The following is a 16,624-nucleotide window of genomic DNA, read 5'->3' on the forward strand; positions in this document are numbered from 1 at the left end:
TGTATGGGAAGTCCTAAACAATAACTTTTTTTTATTATTAAGTGGCAAAATATTTGAAATGAAGAGATAAAGCTATGTTTGCAGATGATGACTATTTTATTGACTTAGAAAATCTAAGAGAATTTTTGGATAAGGCATTAAAATGTAAAAAGGGTATTAAGTCTATTTTTTAAAGATTTTTAAAATTTATTTATTTCAGAGAGAGAGAGAACATGAGCAGGGGAGAGGGGCAGAAGAAAAAGGACAAGCAGACTTCCTACTGAGCAGGGAGCCCAATGTGGGGCGAATCCCAGAATCCCAGGATCATGACCTGAGCTGAAGGCAGATGCTTAACCGACTGAGCCACCCAGGCACACCAGTATTGGACCTGTTTTCTAGTATCAAATGAATTTTAAAAAATTAATGTATTCCTAGTTACCAGAAATAGTCAAATAGAACATACAATAGAAAAAAAGGATTCCATCCATTGTTATACCTAGGGATGGATCTCTGCAGGAGAGAGTGTTACAGGCCTGAAACTGCTGTGCTTAGAAAGGCCTGTTTATAAGGTTGGTCCCTGGGCATCCGAGAACTTGGTGAGTTCTCTATATTGAAATAAAACTTCCCTCAAATGACAAGAGGGGCTCATATATGTAAACTTTCTGTACAAAGAGTATGGTGCATAAACCTGATATGGTGTAGGAACACCTGCTTTATGTCTGGGAGTCTGGTATTTTGGTACATGGTAGGCAGAGGGTGCCCATATGACCAATGCCCAGGAGTCCCCTTGAGTACCAAGCCTCTCATGAGTTTTCCTTACAGACAGTTCTTCACACATGTTGTCACAACTTGTTGGAAGAATAAAGTGTGTCCTCTGTGATTCCACTAAGGGACAACTTCTAGAAGCTTGTATCCCTGATTTCCTCTGAACTTTGACTCATGTTCCTTTTCCCTTTATTGAGTTTGCTTTAGAGGCTTTTGGTATAAATCTTGGTCGTGAGTACCACTAAATGCTGAGTCCTGAGTCCTTCCAATAAATCACTGAAACTCACAGTGGTTTGGGGAATCCCCAATAAAACATCTTCATGGAGATAATTACAAAATGTTCAATGAAAAACAGAAGACCTAAATAAATGGAGAATTTTACCATGATAGAGAGTGTGAAGAAGGGCAGCCACTCACCCCCATCAGTCATATATTCAGTGCAATTCCAATCACTATGCTTGTAGGCATTGTTTTGATTTTTAATGGTTCATGATAAGTCAATCCTAAAATCAATAAGGAAGAGCAAAGGGCCAAGAATAACCAGCTGTGACAGAGGGTAGGTGGTAGAATTTGTCCAACTTGAAATCAAGAATTACTTGCTGGAAAGCTATAGTAATTAGGCAGTGGGAAGGTATCTCAATGGGGCTTTCCGTGGAATGTGACATGATTCTAAAATTTCTAAGAATAAGTCCAAAATAGATAAAACATTCCTAGTAAAGATGAAGAACCATACCAAGTAGGATGTGAGGCCTCAATAATTAAGGCAGTATAATACTAGTACAAGTATAGACAAACAGATCAAAAGAACAGAAAGCCCCCAAAACATATTGACCATATATGGAAAAAAGTTGATATTTGACATTACAGACCTTGGGAGAAAGATCAAATAGATATGCTGGACAAACAGCTATCTATCGTGGGAAACTCACTGAAATCCCTATTTCATACCACACGCCTTACTCTTCTGTATGTTTGAGATACATCAAAATAAAAACTTAATTTGACAAAATGCATACACTAAAATCTCTTACTCTGTTAGTAAAACACAGGTCCGTAATCATAATTTTACAAACTGTTCTCCTTCCTAGGATCCCAAGGGCCTATGAGCTTACTTAAGTATCATATAACCTCAATTTCACATCAGCTTTTTGAATAATATAAACCTTACCTCATAGATCCTGGCAATTCCACAAAGTAAGGTTACTTCTCCTGGAAACTTATCTAGGCCTTGTTTGAAAATATTTAAAGCCGTCACTGGTTGGTCCAATGAGACATAAACCTAAAACCAAGACACATTTCAATAAAACTACTGGTTTTTAAAATAACAGTGTTTGTTATGACAAGTTTATAATTATTGCTCATTGCTCAATAATTATTGCTCCTAGGTATTACAAGTAAAATCTTTTCAGAAACACGGATTATTTTTCAAGAGTGATGTTATAGTTTTATCTTCACGTCATATATGAAACATCCATTCATTTATTCCTTCAATAAACACTCATGATGGACTTGCTACTCCTCAGAGACCAAGCAGTAACTCAATAAGAGAGGAATGAGGGAAAATTTTTTTAGGATAGAACAGATGGGAGTATGTCTATAAGCAGGTACAAAGGAACCAATTATGAGATAGAAGTTGGAGACACAGGAGAAAGAGGGGAGGACCAAGCAGCAAGAAGGTCTGAGAAAGAGCAGCAGTGGAGAGCCTGTGGAGAAGGTGGTTTTGGACAAGGGCCCTCGGAAATAGAGGAGGAACAGATTTGTGAGGAATGGTGTCATGGAGCTGAGAAAGGTAGCCCTTAATGGCTTCCACTTAATTAGCAATTAGGACATTAGTACAAATAAATCCTATATTCTGTAGGAATTTCTAAAATAGGGAATTACAGTTTTAGGCATGGAAACATAAGAGTAAGACATTTTTTCTTCATGATCTCGGATCCTCTATTTCTTTCCAAATAGACTGTGCTTTGAAGGCGGCCCAGATGGAACCACAGAAAAACTGTTTGTAGTGTTTAGTGCTGAAGTATGAGATTAAAGGGAGAGGTAGGGATGAAAATATTTCAACTTTTACTTTATACACTATTGAACTGCTTTTTTAAATAGAATAAATAATATATCAAGTAATATAACATTTATTTTTTTAAAAATTAACAATCTAGTATTTTCAGAAATAATATTGCTCCTAAATGAGATTGATCTCTATTTCATAGCAATTATTTTTCATATATTAAAGAAAAGTAGTAAATTTTACTTTTATACAGTCACATAGGCAGTTATAGATTTAAGCAAATCAATTCATGGAAAAATATGTCAAACCATGTATTCAACAAGAGTTAAAAAGCACATTTTTTTTTAACCACCTGGCAAGTGATTATCAGTTAAAAAGATGAGTTGAAGAGCGAGACCTGAGTCAAGGTATCTGAAAAGTCTAAAAGTCACTGTGATGCTTAGAAACTTCTTTAAGAATTTTAGGTTTACTCACAAAACAAACTGAGGGTTGCTGGAGGGAGGGGGGTTGGGAGAAAGGGGGTGGGGTTATGGACATTGGGGAGGGTATGTGCTTTGGTGAGTGCTGTGAAGTGTGTAAACCTGGCGATTCACAGACCTGTACCCCAGACCTGTACCCCTGGGGATAAAAATATATGTTTATAAAAAAATAAAAAAATTTTTAAAAAAAGAATTTTAAGTTTAATATATAATGTACAGAAAGTGGACTTAGTCTTAAACATCTCTTAAAACTATAGTAAACAAGATTATTTAGCACCGTAAGTTTACAGAGTGTAGCTTCATTCTGTTTCTTTTTAGTATGCAAATTCTTAAAACCATACTTAGGAAGTAGTGGCACTTCCTTTGATAGCTCTTCTTTTCAACCTCCTTTCACAAAACTTTTTAATATTAAAAAATTCGTCAAGATACAGCAAGATGATGTCCTAACCACCACTTCATCAAATGTTTCAAATAGCCCTGGTGAGGGCCCAGAAATCACTTTTTCCCAGGACCGAAAATTCTGGGGGGTAACTGTGAGGGGGCCATAGGGGGCGTTGTGAGCACTGGCTCTGAACATCCAGGTGACCCTGAAAATCCTGTTTCGCCTCTTTTAAGTATCCAGGTCATAAGAATACAAAGGAAATGTTAAAATCTACATTGTGGGGGTGACTACGAAGCTTAAATTCACGTGCGGGTGGGACAGACCGGACAGAATACCTCCTCCTGAACAGGTGTTCAATCAAGGCGAGGTACTGTCTTTGTCATTATGGCAGAGCCAAGAAGCCCAGGACCTCCATGAAAACAATTCTGGTTCTCTGTAGTCTGCTGCGGTGGGAGACAGGCATGCTGTAGAAAAGAAGACCTCTCTGGGGCCCGTTACCCACAGGGGGTGGGAATAAGCCTGTGGCAGTTTCTTCTGCTCTAATGGGCAATCTTTCAAAGGGGTTTTCTTATTTTTCATGGCAATCAATTTCTCCTGAGACAGTTACCCTCCATATGTTCTCACTTTTCCACTTGCTATAAAGAAAAATAAGTCTGAGCACATTAACTTGCCAACAATTCCTGAAGAAATTGGCAACTCTCCGTATACATTGGCCAGAATTTGAACATTTATTTTGAGAAGACAGATTTCACTCCAGTTAAGAATACTTACTTACTTTTGCCAAGTAGAGAAATGTATCTACCATTTCCTGCTGCTTCAGGGCTGATTTAAACTGTTTTTCTGCTTCACGATACATTCCTAACCTAAGAAGAACCATTTTAAAAATGAGACATTCAACTTAAAAATAAATGCTACAGCACTTATTCACACACACAGGATATGAATAGAGACAAATCACATTTCTAAGAGTAAGCGTGTACCGAAGAAGGTAATGTCATACACACAAATTATTATCAGCATTCTATGTAGATAGTTGAGCACAAAGGTGCCCATCTCCCACATTCCTGTCCATGTAACCCTCCAGTGGTGCGTAACAAGTCTGTCCGCAGCCTGGACACAGCAGGACTGATAGCTGCCAGCAGCCAGAGCACATCAGTTTACCACCCAAAGAGCTCATAGTCAGCTGGACCTATGGCAAGTGACCTGAGTAAATGCGCTGGGTCTCCATTTTAGTAGAACTTAAAGATGGCATTTCTTTGAAAACATGGTCTACTCTGAAACAAAGGCCCATTTTTAAAGCCCTTTTTAAACTGTTTTGATGTAAGTAGTAATTGCTTCTTGAATGATACAGTTATACCATTTTATGATTCTAGAAACATTTTCTTTTCCTTTTTTATCTTTGTATCCGATACAGATTGTCCTAGTCTACAAATGTGAGATTTGTTCCTTATCTAACGATAATAGTTAGTCCTGATATCGGCCCCATTTTTCTGCCCAGGGAACATTTTATTACTATTTTCGCATTAACGCTCAATCATTAAAGCACACTTGAGCCTGCTCTAGATCTGTTGGGCTTTCTTCTAATGAATCCTCCCTAGCCAGCCAAGAGCTGCCTAGGCACTTTATGATGCTTTCATTCTGTGAAATGATTGTTTCATGAGATGTTCCACTGAGCTGCTTTCATTCAGAGCCTTGACAGAAGAGCTCTGACTTTCTACCCAGGTTGTCTAAGTTGAGCACTGGTATGGCTACACCCAAACAGCTGTTGGAATATATGGGATTCAGGAGGTTAAAAGGGACCCCCCCAAAACTGCTTTGAGATGGCAAAAGCCCTACCTCTTCAAAGTTCCCACAACTTTTACCAGGAATATTCACAAAATGTTACCAAAGAGCTCTCAAGTTCTGAAACACAGCCTAGTTCTATAAAAACCTTCAACTGAGCATTCAAATCTTAAGCTTGTGGCTAAAGTTCAGCCACACTTAATTATCCAGGAGAGTACGTACATTTCTATCTAATATGCTGTCTCTTCCCAAAAATGATTTAAAAGGGATTATAGGGACCCCTCGGTGGCTCAGTTGTTAAGCATCTGCCTTCAGCTTGGGTCATGATCCCAGGGTCCTGGGATCGAGCCCCATATCAGGCTCCCTGCTCAGCAAGAAGCCTGCTTCTCCCTCTCCCACTCACCCTGCTGGTGTTCCCTCTCTCACTGTGCCTCTCTCTGTCAAATAAATATATAAAATCTTAAAAAAAATTATAATATAATCCTGTAAGATACATATATAAAACAAGAATATGAAAACAAAGATTTTTTTTTAAACAATAGTGATGGAAATGTAAACAAATTAAAATTTAAAAAAAAAAGCAATCAAAGCCATTTAGCTACTCTGGAAACCAAAAAAAGGAAGGATGGGTCATATACATTTTTTAAATACTGCAGCCTCAGGAGATAACTTCTTCTAAAACTAACAAAAAGGAATAACCACATGGGTTTTTCTGCAGGGGAAATTAAGTGGGCAATGTATAAAGTCTAGGAATAAGGAAAATATCAGTCAAGTTCATGAATACAGGTCAATATCGGAGAGTCAAAGTCCCAAGATAAACCCACCAACTGCCAACCTTTTCTCCAACTTAATTCAGTAAATATTGTCAAGCACCAACCTTATGCACATTTCATGATGCAAAAATGAAGATTAAAACCATGAACTAACTGCACAAATAAGAATGGAACAAAACATGTTCACAAATAAACGGAATTGTATTATGGCCAATAAGAGGAGAAAAAAAAAGGTACGTGAGAGCACAGAGGAGGAGTGAGCCAAGATAGTTTCAGGGAGGAAGCGACAGGCAAGATTTTGAGAGCTTGACAGGGTGGGAAGGGGTGGGGCGGGGGGACACCTTAGATGGAAGCGAAATACCAGCACAGGCACACAGCAGAGTGCACAGCATGGAAGAGGAATGAGTTGTTTGGTTTAACTGGAGAGGAGGACACAATAAGTAACGGGAGAAGGGAGTGAGGGAGCATGGACTGGGACCAGATCAGACATGCTACACTTAAAATGCAGACTCCATCCTAGAGGTCATGGAGATTAGCCAAAGAATCCAACAAGAGCTGCTTTTTCCACAAGTTATGCTGGTGGTGGTATATAAGAAGGATTGGGGGAGCAAGAAAATGGGGGCAGAAAACCAAGGTAAGAAGCTAATGGAACAATTCAAACAAACTAAGTCAGAATTTAGGCACTGGAGTGCGAATCTGGTGGTAGGGTAGCTACTGTAGACCATCCGGCAGAATTTACCAGTCAGGAACAAAGAGAAACAAGTCAACTAGGGCTCCATCCTCTGGTAATCCATCCTTGACCTCTCCAGCCCAAGTTAGGAGCTCTTTCTCTATGCTTCCTGTGCTTGCTTCTGTGACAGTGGAGGCCGGGCTTATCACTGTTGACTGTCCTCTCTCCCCCATTGGACTGTAAATCCTTTTAAGGAAGGGCTATCTAATAAATATTTGTAACCCCTGTGCCTGGCTTGTTAAATATCTTGGTGAATCAGGAGTGCTGAGCACATACTAAAGATGAGAGGCTATTAAGGGGCAGAGAACTGGGATTAATACGGCAAGGTAAACGCATTTAAATGCTATCTTGTACAGATGGCAGAAGGAACCCAAATTGTGCTTTTCTTTAATTATTAAAGATTTCTGAAGGTTTTATTTAGAAGCTCAAGATTTTAACCTTGCTTTCAGAAATTACATTCATAAAAGTTTAATGGTATAATGCTATAAAATTACCTTTTAGTAGAAAATACTTCCTCAGTCTAGCAGCAGAAAAAACACTTAAGTTCTATGTAAATTATCTAAGTGGAAAGTAGTCTTAATTTCAACCAAAAAAGAATAAGCATCCTTTTTATTCCATTTATATAGTTCCTTTTCCTCACAGTGTTTGGTAAGTAAAGTTCCTAAGTACTAAAGGATGCTCATAGTAACTGGTCTACCTTGTTTTGAATATCAAACAATGTATTAAAAAAAAAATTTATATTTGTAAAATACAGTAATTGCCCATTTGTCTCTATTTTTCAAATGTTCCAATACCAGGCAACAAGTTTTAGTTCTCATTTACTAGTTGCTGTATAATATTATAAAATTAATTACAATTTTTCTGACCTTTCAATTAATTTGCTTAAAAATGTGTGTAGGGGCACCTGAGTGGCTCAGTCAGTTAGGCGTCTGACTCTTGATTTCAACTCAGGTCGTGATCTCAGCATCACGCTATCGAGCCCTGTGTGGGGCTCCATGCTCAGTGGGAAGTCTGCTTGAAGAGTCTCACCCTCTGACCCACCCCCACTTGTGTGCACACTCTCCCCCTCCCCCAAAAAAGTGTGTTTAAACATTAAGTGAATTAATGTAAGAATATTCAGATCCTAAACACTGGAATTATACAAGTAATAAGAACTGGAGTCAGAAAGCGGAGCTCAAATTCTTGTTCTGCAAGAATTACGGACTGTGTGAATTTGGACAAGTCACTTTATCTTTCTGAGGCTCAATTTTTCTCATCTGGACAAAGAGCTAATGATAATAGCAATAATCTCCAGGTGCTGTGAGATTTAAGTGAGATAATATTACATGCGGACAAGCAAGCTCTCAACTGTGAAGCACTTTACAGATGTGAGGCATCAAGGGACATAAAAAGATGTGCGAGCAAGAGAAGAGGAATGGGAATCACCAGACAGTTCTAACAGGTCTGTTACTAACTAGTCTTTCACTAAGGAGTTCCTGATGCAAATCACAGGCTTTCTCTGGCCTCAGCTACTTCACCTGAAAAGGGGTGTTGGATCTGATGGTCTCAGAGTTTCCTCTGCCCAGCATTACCATTTTATTATTCCAAAGGTATGAGTTCTTAGTGCTACCATGTTTAAATGTTTTCACACCTAAGTCAAAGACATAGTTCTCATTTCTTCCCAAGGAAATCAACCCACAAAAAAATAAAATCAGAGTTGAGACTCTAAAATATGCCACCTGTCTAAGCCCTTCACAAATAATCAAAATTTTACCTGAAGTAACATTTTCCAATCTGCACTTTCCACCACCAGTCCTTGTACTGAGAGTGCTCTGTGGAAAGGGCAGCCAAGTCCAAAGCCTTTGAAAACAATTCATTTTGGATTAGGATTTTCTTTTTGAACAATGAACAGAAACAATAAATAATGAAATAAACCATATAATTAGCATCCATCAAAACATGCATTAGAAATCAGACAGAAACTCAAGTTGCTCATGTTTCCAGATGGCTCCACCAATTTTCCCTAAATAATCAGTTCCAGACTGGAGGGCTGGCAGCAGATGAATAGTAAAAACTGATCAAAGAAAAGCAGATGTACAATATATTAGAATACAGTTTTAATATACAGAGCACAAAATGGCTATTAAAAAAATCCCCTAAGTTGCATGCTCTCCCCACCCTTTATCTACCATCCAATGGGTCAAAGCGCCTCTAAACTCAGTGGCAGCCAAGCCTTTGGTGTGCCAGCTAGGTCCAACTGCAGTCCCCACTTGAAGACAGATGTAGAGAAATAGAGAAAGAGCAAGTAAGCAGAGAGGAGGAGGTCTGGAAAACAGCATCATGAAGCGCCAAAGGATCAAGGGCACTTGGATATCCGTCATCTTCCATGACCACCGTTCTATCATTCTGACCCCAGCTCACATCCAGCGATGCTGCAGACTGAAACAGATCTTCTGAGCTGCTTTCTTATTTTACATGTGTTTATCCCTTTCTCTCTCATGTCTTCTAGTTTGTTCCTTCTAGTGTTTATTCAAGATCAGACATGAGATGACTAAAAGGGACTTAGGATTTTATACAAAAGAAGCGGAAACCTTTTGGACAAAAAGGAAAGCAAGTCCATCTTTACACAAATTTGAAGCTCAGATGAAGATCTGGTGAATTAAAACTCAGGTTATTAGTTAAAAGAGAATTCTCATGTTTTATTATATTTATGATTTGTTCTCTCAAGGTTGGAAAGCTCTTATTCTTTAGCCAGTGTTAGTATTACTGTGCTAGGCAACAGTTAAAGTAACTCTCAGACTTCAGTTCTATTAGCTCAGAATATATCCCATATTACTGTCCATGTCTTAATATGAACTCTTTCCTGAAATGCAAGCCAGATGAGTTCCTACCGCAGAATTAATAACTTTTCTTTGTGTTTCCCTATCTTTTCTTGCTCCAGGGGAGACTTCTAAATATGCAAGCTCTTTATAAAGGGATGATGTCACCACATTGAGGTTCTAATGAACCTGAAAAAATCAACACCTCTATTGGAAAGCTATGGGAATTTAAAACAAGCCACATACTACTTTTATATGCTTATTTTCCTTTTTCCCCAAGCCAGAAATAAAAGTGGAAGCCAAAAAATGCAGGGGGGGAAGTGTAACTTTCATTAGCATTATCTCTGAAAATGCTCAAAAACCGTATTTTTGATCAGCTCAATTGAGGACTCCATTGTAAATATCTGAACATATTAATTTTAACTTAATCTTTATAAAGAACTCTTCCAGCAGATAGATCATATTCACTCTCATGTTTAATATAACAGACCTTCTAGTTTTTCAGAAAAATATGTCACTCTAAAATTGTCACATATTTCAATTTCCCAAGGTTAGGTTTAGCACTTACTACAGGCTGCTGAGTTAGCTGATGGTTCTAAAACAAGTCTTCCTATGTAAGATGTCTCATGTTTGTACTGAACTGATTAACATGAATTGTTGATATAGAATAAAAATTGTAAAAAAAATACATTTTAGTGATCATTCATCATATGAACACTAAGGGTTCACTAGACAAAACTATTTGTGAACATTTCAAATGGGCCTTAAGCTCCCTAAGGAAAGGTACTTCCTCATACACATCTCTGTTGTTCTGATATGTTTCTATGCTATTTTTTAAATTTTTTTTAATTAACATATAATGTATTATTTGCCCCAGGGGTATAGGTCTGTGAATCGTCAGGCTTACACACTTCATAGCACTCACCCTATCATTAAAAGGCACTCGGGAATGATGTATTGATTGAATTAATTCTGTTCCTTATTTCTGACTTTTATTGAAAATAACTTAAGAGCCAAACAAACTGTCATAGTAATAAGATTCATAATGAAAAGCTATTAACATTTTAAAATGTTAAAGCAATGACAGATCTATATTTATCTTTCCCAATTTTTAAAAACAAATGACTACATAATATTTAAGAATCTTTGAATAATTTAATCAATCTGATATTTAGATATTAATGAAGGTCTAGAATGTCCTTAAAAGGACATGTTTATAAAAGTCCATCAGGAGAGAGACCTTGGCAGATCATGATATTTGTGAATATGCCCAACCGAGGGTCCCAGTGTATTTCTGAGTTAACAGTGCTCCAACCACTAATATTTTTTTTTAAAACCAGCCATCCTTTAGCTATTGTTTGAGTTGCAACAACTTTAGGATGATGAAATTAAAGAGCATATGGAAATAAAAGATTCCAGAATCAGCCCACGTGCCACTTTAATTTTGCCAGTAGTGCCACTATCACCCCAAAAGGCACAAGTGAGGAGGGAAGGGGGTTAGTAAGGACTCAAAGGCAGAAACAGAGTTTTCCATCAATCAACTTTACTTATCGCCTATCACTTCATAGCATTCCCTATAGTTACGTACACTATCCTCCAGATTCGTCTATAGACAAATACAGAATCATCAACCCACATGGCACTTAGTTTTGTCAGTATTGCCCACACAAACGGAAGAAGCATTAAGAATGGAAAGACGGGAGGAGAGTTTTCCACGGAAAATCAATTTTATTCTTTTTTAACATTTAAGTACAACTTCACAGTATCCTCTTTGTCTATAATATTCTCTGTATCTGTGTGAAATAGTTTACTGAAAAAGAAATTTGGAGGCCACCCAAAGTAACTAATATAAAAGTACCTCTGATTTCTTTTTTTTTTTTTTTAAGATTTTATTTATTTATTTGACAGACAGAGATTACAAGTAGGCAGAGAGGCAGGCAGAGAGAGAGGAGGAAGCAGGCTCTCCACCGAGCAGAGAGCACGATGCGGGGCTCAATCCCAGGACCCTGGGATCATGACCTGAGCCGAAGGCAGAGGCCTTAACCCACTGAGCCACCCAGGCGCCCCAGTACCTCTGATTTCTTAAGGGTATTAAAAACCCAATTTCTCTCTTCTCTTTCCAGCTATAGTTGTAAAACATAGTTTGGGGAAAAAAAGGTATAAAAATGCACAAATGCATGCTTTCTGCTCATTTCCTAAATCCTTCCCCCATTGAGAAAATAACATTTGTGGTAAAAATCTAAAATGACATCTTAATGGAACGAGCTGATCCATAACAGAACTCTAATGTGATGAGCCCATAACAGAGTAAAAAAACAGATACAGGGCGTCTGTCCTACTCGATACTGCTCACATGCATCATAGCACCAGTACGCAGGCACTCAGTAGTTCCATATTTGAAGAATAACCCAATCAAGCAATAAGCCAATTGATATATTAATGAATAAAAGAAAAACAGAGGAATGAACAATTTGTGCTTTTTACTAAGTAAAAACAAAAATTGCTTAGTTTCATGTTCCATAAAATATGTGTATTGAGAGTAAGCAGATGAAAATAACAAGCAGCATGCAATTACAAGCATTTTAATTTATTACTGCCCCTAATTTGTAGCTAAACTTACAAATGAAATGTCATTATAATATTATTAAAAATTTTGGAAAAAAACTGGATAAAATTCTAGTCAAATTAGATAATTTCCATTAGTGCCATGAGGTATAGATTTTTATTTACTATTGTAATGTAAGCTATTGGCACCATGAAGGCATTAATAAATATTTGTAGAATTAATACAATATCAACCCTGTAATGCTTTTATTTCCAATTTTTGGTAATACCTTCTAGTATATGTTATAAATATATATGTTTAGAGTGATAATTCTTTTTAATGTATGTGTTAAAGTACATAGTTGTTGGCTTAACATTATAAACACTTTCCTGTTTCTGCCCAATTTTTATGATTATAACTTTTAAGGGCTGCATAAAGACCCAGCATGGAGTATGTTATAATTTACTAAGCTCATCTTCTATCATTGAACATAGAGTTTATCGTAGTCGTCTTTGCTACTACGACCAATGTGACAATGAACATCTTTCTAACTACAGCACTTCTTTGTGAAATTTCTTGAGAAGGGAAATTACAGAAACAAATTAAGTATGTTTACAGCTATCTGTTTCATATTATCATATTCTTTTCCAAAATATACCATTTAAAATATTATCTATAAAGTATCAGTATAAAAATTACTCTTCTCTCTCCCAGCATTTTTCCCAACTTTCATAAACATAAAATTGTAAGTCTAAAATTCCTTTAACTTACATTTTTGTGTTAGAAAGTACATCTCTAATGTGCTTGTTTACTGGTATTTTCTCTAATGTAAATTTTCTGTTACTGGATCATTTCCATTTCCATAAAACATTTCCTAACAAAGTCAGATGAGCTTTTTCCTATTTACAAACACTAACATTTTATAATCATGCTCATATACATATTTCACCCCTCTGTTGTCCTTCTATGTTTCATTTTGTTTTGTTTCTGCTCACTGTGCAGAGATATAAATGAATCAGTTAAGTCTTTATCCTTTGTGATTGCTTCATAAATCCAACCAAATCTGTGAACTATTCTATTGCTTACTGGTTTAATTTTTTTTTAAGATTATATTTATTTATTTGACAGAGATCACAAGTAGGCAGAGAGGCAGGCAGAGAGAGAGAGGAGGAAGCAGGTTCCTCGCGGAGCAGACAGCCCGATGCAGGGCTTGATGCGGGGTTCAATGTGGGGCTCAATCCCAGGACCCTGGGACCATGGCCTGAGCCGAAAGCAGAGGCTTTAACCCACTGAGCCAGCCAGGCGCCCCTGGTTTAATTTTTAAAAAAATTCTTCAGTTATCAAATGTCTACAAGGAAGTCTTTAAACAAATTTTCTCAGCAGTGTTGTTTACTGAAGTATAAGGCTCTGTTTCAAAAAGAGTGAAAAAAAATTGCACTCAATGTTGCCTGTTTTTGGAGTATTAAAGAGTCTTTCACTGTTCCTAAGAATAAAAATAAAAAATTTGTAGGTGGAAACTTTAGCTCTCAAACAGAATTTTGTAATACTCCCTTACTATTGAGATCTGACAATAATTTTTGCTGTGCCTTTTCTCTTAATTTGTGGACTTTCTCCCTTGAGTCAGAAGACACACTCCCTCCTATTTGTCTGTTATACGGAGCTCTGGCCTTCAAGTTCTGTTCATGCTCCCAGGTCTATTTTCCTACATTGGGAGGTCTAGCATTCCAGCTTTCTATTAATCAATGCCTTTCAAACCATATTCTTCAGCAGTAGTTCCCAACCCTGGCTGAAAATTCACATTGCCTGTGGAGCTTTTATTAACAACGAATTTGCCAGACATACCCATGGGGATTCTGATTCAGAGGGTCTAGCACGGTTCCAGAAATCCATTATGTTAAAATCACCAGGTGGTGCAGAAACAGTAGGATTTAGGAAATACTTAAGAGCCCTAGGCTTTGAGGGACTGGAGCTCACGCGGTGGAGTGAGGAGGCGGCTGGGTGGGTGTGTTCGTGGTCGGCTACTTCTGCTTGAATTCAAGCAGCCCTGCTTATGTCTGTTTTACACAGCAGGATCTGGAGGAGATTTCATTTGAATAGAAAGGTTGTGCTGCTTCAAGAAAAAATTTGAAAGTCACTGCTCTATTGGTTTAAGGTTTTCAAATTTTAAGATGTTCAGATTTTTTTTTCAATCAATGAATATGAAGAATCGTGAAAACATTCTAAAATACTCAGATAATAAGTAAAGGTCAAAGTCTGTTAGACTCTACAGAGTCCTTAGAATCTTTAGAATATAGAATATAAGTTCAGTTAGTGCAGAGAATAAACCCTATTTTATTTCAATGTGGTTGCTATTCCTCAACACCATCATATCAATGCCAAGATATAGAATGACAGCCTCAAGATGAATCTATCGATAAAGACACCATCACCATGATCTACAAACAGTGTACAATCGGTCTACATTCTGAACCCATCGTCTGCAACTATTTCTTGAACAATCCAAGCGTGCTTCCACTCAAGGCCTTTGCAGTTAAAGTTCTCTCTGACTTACAGCAGGACTATAGGGTCTGTGCCCCTCGATTACATCTCTGTTTAAGTGTCTTTGCAGAGTAGATATCACTGACCACCTACCACCCTCCACCCCCAAAACAGTATCTTCCCCCCCAGCACTGTCCAGTCCCCTCCCTACTTCCGGGCTCTGCTGCTCTCACCGTACTTATCATCCCAGGGCATGTGAGGTGTTTCTAAATTTGCTAGTTCTCTCTATTCCTTGTGCAACCAGGATATAATCAACACAAGAGCAGAGATTTTGTCTGCCTGCTTCACTCTGTTTCACTCTGTGATCTTAGGGCTTAGAACAGTGGCTGGCACTTTGTCGTGGCCCAGACAGCTTTAGATGAAAGCATATATGTCTCTTCCATCACTGAATTAATCCTCAAAAAGTCCAAGACACAAATTTCTGCTGTGTAGAGACTGACTCCCTTATTCGGATGTTTCTTTATAAGGGCAGTTTAACTACATGACATTACATGTCTCACTGGAAGCCTCTGCCCAGCTTTGTATTAAGTGAAAGTGGCATGTACCGACTTACTCACAGGAAACGTGCATGACATCTGCTCCAGACTTGGTTTCTCTTCTTCCCTACATGGCCACACGCACTAGCACCTCACGACAGACACGACGCTGTGCGTGTGGTGTGCAGGCTCCCGCCAACAGTTAGTACCAGTGGTATCTCCATTTGGACAGCTTGTCACAATCTCAAACTCAAAATGCCTTCAAGTGAATTACGCAGCTTCCGTAGAAATTGACTTCCTTCCCTAATTATCCCATTTCTGTTACTAAAACAATCCTTCTTCTCATAACATTTTTAGGAGGCAGACTTGATGTGTGTCTTTCCTCTGTCCTCCACATCTAATTTATCATCATGTTCTGTCACTTCTTCCTTTAAAATGTCTCTCTAATGCTCTCATTTCTTAGTAGATGGCCTATTTATTTCTCACTCTATACCCTGTTCATGTTTTTACTCTTTCTTCATATTTATTTTCCTTCCTTCTCCCAAAAAATCTGACTGATTTTTTTGGCTCTTATTGATAACACCCCTCTGATTTTTTTTTTTTTTCCCTTTGCTACCTGGTGACAATTTCACAGCTTGGCAATTACCTCTTTAATTGTTTCATTATGCCAATTTTCTTTTCTCAGCTAGATTGCACAGCTTATAGAGTCAAGAAAACAAATATTTTTATTAGTTTTCCTAGTACATAGCAGAGTGGTTGACACACAGAAAACACAACTGAGGAAAACATTTTTATTTTCCTGAATATTTAACATATGGTTATAAAGCTTTTTCCCTAAACTAAAAATAAAATGAGGGAAAACACTATCATTAGACACTGCAGAATTAACTATGTTTAATTTGACAAAATTTGTGAGGTAAGTGGTCATTTGCATATTAGCATGTAAGAGTGAAATAAATAAAGTCATAAGTATATAACAAAATTCTGCTAAGAAGCTACCAAGGTAATTGAATATTACTGAAGCTCGGCGATGGGTGATACTCGCTCATTATATTATTTTCTCTACTTGTGTGTGTTTGAATTTTTCTATCATATAATGTTGTAGGGGAAAGGGGTGCATTACAAAGAAATAAGAAACATTCACATGACCTATAATAATACCCTATATGGACTACAGGAAAAAAATGAAATCAACAGTGCTAACTATTAGCATGAAAAAGATACTGTAGCATAAACACACTATGCAATATTCTCAGTTATCTGTATCTTGCTCTTCAGTGGATATCTACATACTCTCTTGGACCAGGCACAGTTCTTACCAATTCTATATTTATAATAAATTTTCCTGTTGTAACTGACAGTAGATTTGAAA

At 37.5% G+C, this 16,624-nt stretch overlaps 1 protein-coding gene across 3 annotated transcripts in view; it reads right to left on the reverse strand.

Moving 5' to 3' along the window:
- The window catches only part of TTC8 (tetratricopeptide repeat domain 8), a 58,353-nt gene that overhangs the window by 16,131 nt on the left and 25,598 nt on the right, over positions 1-16,624 (reverse strand). For 2 of the 3 annotated variants that reach the window (XM_059182575.1, XM_059182576.1), the window contains 3 exons: positions 8,649-8,734; positions 4,386-4,473; positions 1,913-2,023 (listed from right to left, as the gene is read on the reverse strand). In XM_059182575.1, coding sequence (XP_059038558.1) covers positions 1,913-2,023; positions 4,386-4,473; positions 8,649-8,734 — 285 coding nt within the window. The remainder of the gene's footprint in view (positions 1-1,912; positions 2,024-4,385; positions 4,474-8,648; positions 8,735-16,624) is intronic. The other variant, XM_059182577.1, reaches the window with a different exon arrangement.

Source organism: Mustela lutreola, chromosome 7 (assembly GCF_030435805.1).
Source record: "Mustela lutreola isolate mMusLut2 chromosome 7, mMusLut2.pri, whole genome shotgun sequence".
Taxonomy (NCBI): domain Eukaryota; kingdom Metazoa; phylum Chordata; class Mammalia; order Carnivora; family Mustelidae; genus Mustela; species Mustela lutreola.